Here is a 7327-nt window from a genome sequence, read left to right as displayed (position 1 = left end):
GTTAGGATGGAGATATTGGACGGGTCGTGTATGCTAAAAATTCAACGGGACCAGGGAATGAAGTAATCATGCTAAAGCAGGGTGGGTGGACCGGATCAAAGGCTGTCTTGCAACTGCTTTCATGAATTTGGGAGGGTAGGACAGTTACAATGCATATACCCTGGCCCCAAACTGAAGCCTCTCTTGCAACCCAAAACAGCTAGATATGAGGTACAAATTGTTGAATACTTTGATAAACTGTCATCCTTTAATGCTCAAATCCAATGGCTTGGATCCTCTGATCGGCCAGATTATAAGGTAGGGACACATTAATACTTGCTCAGGAGCATGATCTCACACGCATGCAATTGCCAATCAGCAAGTCAACAAAGAAATATCTGCCATGGCATCGACACAAGAATCAATGCTCTGGATCAATGAATCATGGGCCCTCCTTATAAACATTAATATTTTGGACCCACATTCCACACACACTTGTAGCATTCCCATACGCACCTGCGCAGCTCTACGTGTAACAGAAATGCAAATCATAAACTGGAAATATGATTTCAAAGTTGAAACCTAAAGGTTCATTTCCATCATGTCACATGCTATATATCATAATAGAAGTCATAAATCCCATACCAGAAACTAAAACAGAAATGTGTGTGAGAGAGAGAGAGATCAGTACGTCCACATGCAATCCAGCTCGGTACCTCCCATCTGCAGCTGCTGCCTGTTCTTCTCCACCTTCTGATCAGCGCCAGTCCAGTTTCCAGCCAAACCACACCCACCCATCTCACTGGGACTCACGGAACTCGATGCCGACGCCAGTGTCGGCATGGGTGCCACAGCTGAGTAAAAGAACGGCAGCTGAAGATTCTCGTGCAACGACCGCAGACTTGGGAACGTCGGAACCCCTCCGCCGTTCCTCCCAAACTGCCCTGTGGGGTCTGTTGGGAATGACGCAGGCACCATAGGCTGAGGGTTGAAGTTCGAGGCTGTGGCAACGGTGGAGAAGCAGGACACGTGCTCCCTTGTGCTCTCGCTCTCGTAGGAGCAGCTCTCCCGGTCTGCCGCAGCCGCTGCTGTGTACGGTGATGATTCGGGTAGCAGTGGAATCGATGAGGACGACGGAGACCCAACGTCGGTGAAGCCAGCACCGCCTCCGATACGGGCCTTCTTCCCTCCACTAACTCCGCTCTTCTGAAAGACCCTGGAAACGACCCACTCATCCTACGTGCATGGAGATCCATTTGAGTTAACTGATTTAACTAACCATTCGGAGAGAAGATGAGAAATGACCAAAGTACCCATAGCTTTTGCATGGAAATTTTTGAGAAATGTCTAAAATAACAATGTGTTCCCGACAGTTGCACCACACGTTAATGACATTCGAAATTTGCAAGGTGGTCCACCTCAGAATATTCCCAAAGGACGAAAATAACCTCCTTTATGGGTGGGGATTTGATGCAGTCAATGAGATTGTACTTTGAGTACCCAAAAGCAACTTAACATGGAATAGATGTGTTAAACCACTTTTCAAAATGACGAAAATACCCTTGATGCATGCTATGGGAAGCACAGAAAGCAACTGATCATCAATGTGCCGATGACAGGATAAGAAAGAATGCGTTCGTTTCAACTGTCTTACGACTCAGGATAATCGTCAGGCCGGCACCAGTTGGTGAGGAGTTCTACCATCGAAATTTGGATCCAGTGGGGCATGTAAAAAAAATCTTACGCTGAAGGAATTATCTCGATCAACAGTAATTGTAGATGAATATATTACACTCAAATTTAAAAATTTCAATGGCTCACATTCAACTCCAAAAAAATCAAAGGTCATCATTGTTGTTGCAGAGAGATTATTGGATCACCGTGATACGAGGGATGGGATGGTAAAATCCCGGGATATGCAAAACGTGCCAAACAGACCTGATGAACTTGTCCCGTTCAATCGTGCCTGGGGCGTGTTTGGTTAGAGGTGAACTTGTGATATAGCAATACCATGGATCTTCCAATTCACTAACACCACCATCATTACCTTAAAATCCATCCCATCCCTCCTAATCCCAAGGATATCCCATGGTATTAGGAGGGATGGGGTATTGTCTTAAGATCCATAGGATTGCTTATATCCTGGGACAAGTTCACTGGTTGGCACGCCCGCATATCCCGGATTTTACCTTCCACCCATCCAACCAAGGGATAGGATCAATATTAAGGTAATGACAGTGGATTGTCTTAAGATGCATGGGATTGCTTAGATCTGTTTGGCACGCCCGCATATCCCGGGATTTTACCTTCCACCCATCCAACCAAGGGATAGGATCGATAGGTAATGATGGTGATGTCATGGATTGTCTTAAGATGCATGGGATTGCTCATATCTCGAGACAAGTTCACCGGATCTGTTTGGCTCTCATGCCTATCCTGGATATTGCCGATCCCATCCCTCCTAATCCCACGGGATCCGTCCTGCCAAACAGGCCCTTATCGTGTCACCCAGACGATGGATTATTCCAATATCTAGAGCATCCTTGTAACTGGGGCCCATGAAGCAAGACATGTTGTATCCCAACATTTGAAATCAAAACTAAATAGCGATTTTTAATTTGGTTTAGATATTCTGATTAGTATATATTTTTACTGAACATTTCAGCTAAAAAATATACAAGTGCTGACAGAAACTAAAGTTCTAAATCAACAAACATGTGGGAGACATACACATCAACTACTGAGTGCAATGTGACACGAATGAGATCTGAGCTTTCCATCAGGTGGGCTAGAGAATTTCGGAACAAATGAACGGCTGGAAAAAATTTCACCACCAATTTACTTTGGAACTTGGACATGTACATCGAGATAATTGTGCAAACCCGCTTTAAGGTGGGAGTGCAAGGCTCTTTTGGATGGAATTTCAACTTATGAGGCTGTTTGATTTTCTAGTTCATCAGGAATTCATTGGAAATGAGCATTGTTTTCATATTCATTTACTACATCCCTCCCATGGTTGAGTTGTCGGACAGACTTTTGGCCTCTAAACCATGCTATAAAAAAAAAAATTAAAAAAATTTAAACTTAAATAATAACTGTGGAGCCACTGTCATGTACGTGACTTATCCACACCATCCATCCCTTCCACCAGCTCATTTTAGGCCTTGAGCAAAAAAATGAGTCAAATCCAAAGATTAAATGGACCACAGCACAGGAAACAGTGAAAGTTGAACACTCACTGTTGAAAACTTCTTGAGGGAACCTTTGGATCATGTTGATGTTTGTGTGACTTTATGACCCGGTAAGATAATAAATAAACATCGTTAGGAGCCCTAGGAATGAAACAAATTTCAATGGTGTGGTACCATTATTTCCTTTTTAGTCCACTTGATTTTTGGATTTACCTCATTTTTTTGGCTCATATCCTAAGATGTGATGATAAAACTGATGGACAACTGGGATAAGTTACATCGATCACAGTGGATGTGTACGGCTCTACATGCATGTGGAATTAACAAAACTCCAGATGATAACATCCATTTTTTTTATGCACACATGATGCACCGTTTCCTATTCAGAAGACATGAAGAAGCACTCATAATACAAGTTGCGGACAGCTAAGTCACAGTCATCTACGAAATAGTGCATATTACCTGTCCAAAAGGTCGACCACACCAAAATGATCACATGATCCAAAAATCAGGCCGATCTTGTAGTGGGCCACACCTGTACTGTAACATACCGTTTGATTTCCATCATTTTTCAGTGTGGCCCACCTTATGAATCGAGTGGCCCTATTTTTGCACCGAGTGATGTTCATGATGGGCCAACCTTTTGGGAAAGATTTGATGTGGTATAAACATGACAAGTTGGCAGTTGTACACTAGTTGGACAGTAAAACCGCTGTTTTATTAGGTGTATTTATTTCCAAAAGAAAGAAAAACTTCCGTTGAATCATTCACCACTGTTTCAACTTTGAAAGATACAGCCCGTTCATCCGGTCTAATCACTGATTAGTACCAACGATAGTTTTACCCTCCTTGTGTATATTCATCCTTAGTCCACGTTACAACCGCAGGTACTACTCTAATACCAAACTCATAAATGCTTAGTCCACTGCATTTATTAAAGAAGAGTTATACGATACTCTGGCTGCTATGACGCTTGATACGCAAGCGCTCGGAATCGTACACATGCCATATATTAACTCTGGTTAAACGAACTAAACCGTGGAACCCATCATCGCTAAGTCATAATTCCAAGATAAGACCGGTTGAACAATGCGTATCATCATCACATGCCAGCAGAGTATCAAGTTTCTCATTTAATGAGGCTTCCGGTAAGGATCTAGTTGTTTTAACAAAGCCCTGGTAATGATAGCATACAACCGGAAGTATGTTAGCCAACGGTACAACCCTTCTTATAGATCTGATATGTCAAGTGAACATACATCAGAGACGTGCATAAGGTGGACCCAACCATGAACATCACCGAATGAATAAATGAGACTGGTCAAACAACAGGTGGGCCACACCTGTACGGTAACCATTAAGGCATCGAAACAGACGGACCAACTGCATGATTCAATACAGAGGTGTGGCCCACCTGATGATGGTGCCAGCAAGACATTGGAACCAGGTGGGGCTCACGTTCCCATTGTCGGAGATCATTCATCAAAAATCAGACATAAGCCGTATCTAAGCAGGATATAGAAACTGAAAATCACAAGCAAATTAAAAGGAATACAGCATATAAACAGAAGCAGAGATTCTAACCTTAGAGCTTCTGGTGAGGTAATGATAAGAGAATTTCCCTTCAAGACGGTATTCATGCATGACCCAGTTGCTCTTTTCTCCCTTAGGAGCTCTCCCTTTGTAAAAAACCAGAGTCTTCTTCATCCCCACCAGAGATCCAGTTCTAGAACTGTAAATCTCTCTATCTTTTCCAGTAGCCTTCCAGTACCCGGCTTCCGTCGCTCTGTTTGTTCGAAGCCCAGTTGGGTACTTCCGATCCCGGAGGCTGAAGAAATACCATTCCTTTTCGCCCATCTTCGCCTTTTCTGCGTTGGATTCTTACAAGGATTAGAGAAGATAATCTGGTGAGGAAATGGGATCGAGATCGAAAGAAGGTGTACCGGGAAGCTGCCATGGCTCGCACTTGTTGAGGTCCACTTCGGCAATGGCTCGGCCTGTGAAACTGCTATCAATGACCTTCTTCATGAGATAGTATGTTATAAGCTCTTCGTCAGTTGGGTGGAATCGGAAGCCCGGAGGAAGTTGGTTCTCACCGTTGTCGAAGTGATTGAAGATTTCCATGGCAACCCTAGCTGAAATCAACGCAAAGAGAAAGCAAGAGGGAAGACTTCAGAAATCAGAGGAGCCCTTTAGACATAATAATTCAAATTCAGAAATCAGGGTAAGTAACAGATGAATAAAAATCCATCAATTCCTGAATAGAAAATCAGGGCAACAGCAGAAATCAAAGTTAGGAATAAGGATTCTACATAACCCCAAGTGTAGAAACACCAACCAAAGCCCAAGAAAAACAGAAACATGGTAGAATATTTCAGTATCCCATCAAAAAACCAAATTCAAGAAGATGGATTTCAACCCAAAAACAACATAAAACAAAGCTGGAAACCACCATGAGAGAGAGAGAGAGAGCTCAACCTTCTCAAAATCCCTTGAAATTTTCCAAGAGCTTTGAGGAGCGATCAAGAAGAGTCCTAACTCGTATGGGTTTATAGGGTGGACGGTGAAAATAATAATAAGGTATGATCTACTCTAAAATAAAATAAAATCTGCTGCAGCAGCAGCTCTGCTCTCTTCGGCTCTCTGCACTGCTCTGTTTTTTCCTTCTCTCTCTGCTTTTTCCATCTGCAGCCCTTATCATATCCAAAGGGGGATGAGGTGGGGTGAGTATGCGTGCGTACGTGAGAAAGAGTGCAGGTATTTCTATGTCAGTGAAGAAAGCGAGAGGGGGGAACAGAAAGTAGTTTTATGAGAGATTGGGATTTGATCGGCTATCGATAAAGCCTGCTTTCATATCTCATCTGTCAGCCACAGTACCAGATTAAATTATCATTTGACAGAGACTAGCTATACCCACGCCACCCACCTTCCCTCTTCTCAACCCTTTCCCTCTGTCTCCTAAATTTTTTATTTTTTATTTTTGGGTTTTCTTTCTCTCTCCTGTGTTTTCCCTCTGTGGTCAGCTTTTCTTTTTACTATTCCCCCCTCCTGACTTTTTTCTTTTTTGAATTTATGGTTTTTTCTTGTTTTCTGTTTTCTTGTTTTATCAGCTTTTTTTTTTTTTCGTTAATTCAGACCTTTACGGCTTTCCCATTTGATGAGTACTATGATGAATGGCTTTTGTCGAGTATTTCTTCTCTCTTTTTTTTGAAATTATTATTACAAGATTGTATTAAATTTGTATATATTGTAGCATGTGGCTTTATTAGGTACACACTTAAAAGTTTTAGTATTAGGTTTATGCCAAAAGTAGGACATTCTGGTGAATCTATCAAAAGCTTAAAGTGTATTTTCAATGATGCGGTCCTTCCTTTTGCAAGATTGCAATGCCATCTCGTGCGAACCAAAATGAAATTCAAGGAAAAAAAAAAAAAACAAAAATCAATGGGATGTTAGCTTATTTTTTATACATGGATTTTTTTGTACATTATCACGTCAAAATAATAGGGTATTTGATAACATCACAAAAATATATGATTTATAAATAATCATGTTATTAATTCCATTTCATTAGTTTTTAGAACTTCAACCAACATCAGTGAGAAAATACATAAAATATCATACTGCAAAACTATCATCCCCACTGCCAATAAAAATCCACGTTTAGAGTATGGTTTTATCATTTTTTAAAAATATGTCTAAAAAATCAATATTAGCACACGTCACAGCTCAGTAACTACGACTTCAATCAGTGGAGGTGATAATGAGGTCTCAATCAGTAGAGGTGATAAGGTTTTTTTTTTTTTTTAACACACGCATACATACCATCACACACTCATGCTGTAGTAGGATTTCACCACCTATGAGTACTCGAACCCTCAACTAGGTGTTGAAACTCCTGAGAGTCTACCACCGGAGTAAGAGTAAGGACCCAAGGAGGTGATAAGGTTGGTAATAAGGCCATATCTCCAACCTTACCATACTTAGAATGATCCAATAGGGTAGATTGCAAGACCATGAGTACATCTCTCAAAATTAAGACAAAAACCTCATCAAATGAAACTCTTATGGAAGACTCTAGTTACTATCGCAGACTTGTTGGAGCATTACATTACCTCACACTAACACGCTCTGATCTTTCATTTAATATTAACTAT

The 7327-nt window shown here is 41.4% G+C and overlaps 1 protein-coding gene across 1 annotated transcript; it reads right to left on the bottom strand.

The window, feature by feature from the left end:
• Positions 1 to 512: 512 nt before the first annotated feature.
• Positions 513 to 5835, bottom strand: LOC131245249 (protein CUP-SHAPED COTYLEDON 2-like). The gene is made up of 4 exons (XM_058244573.1): positions 5649 to 5835; positions 5114 to 5305; positions 4755 to 5038; positions 513 to 1215 (listed from the first exon to the last, which is right to left on the bottom strand). The coding sequence occupies exons 2-4, from the start codon at positions 5292 to 5294 to the stop codon at positions 664 to 666; spliced, it is 1017 nt and encodes a 338-aa protein (XP_058100556.1). The 5' UTR covers positions 5295 to 5305; positions 5649 to 5835; the 3' UTR covers positions 513 to 663.
• Between the last annotated feature and the right edge of the window lie 1492 nt (positions 5836 to 7327).

This window comes from Magnolia sinica, chromosome 5 (assembly GCF_029962835.1).
Source record: "Magnolia sinica isolate HGM2019 chromosome 5, MsV1, whole genome shotgun sequence".
NCBI classification, from domain to species: Eukaryota; Viridiplantae; Streptophyta; class Magnoliopsida; order Magnoliales; family Magnoliaceae; genus Magnolia; species Magnolia sinica.
Note: the sequence above shows the minus strand (reverse complement) of the source record. Positions and strands in the feature narration are given on the sequence as shown.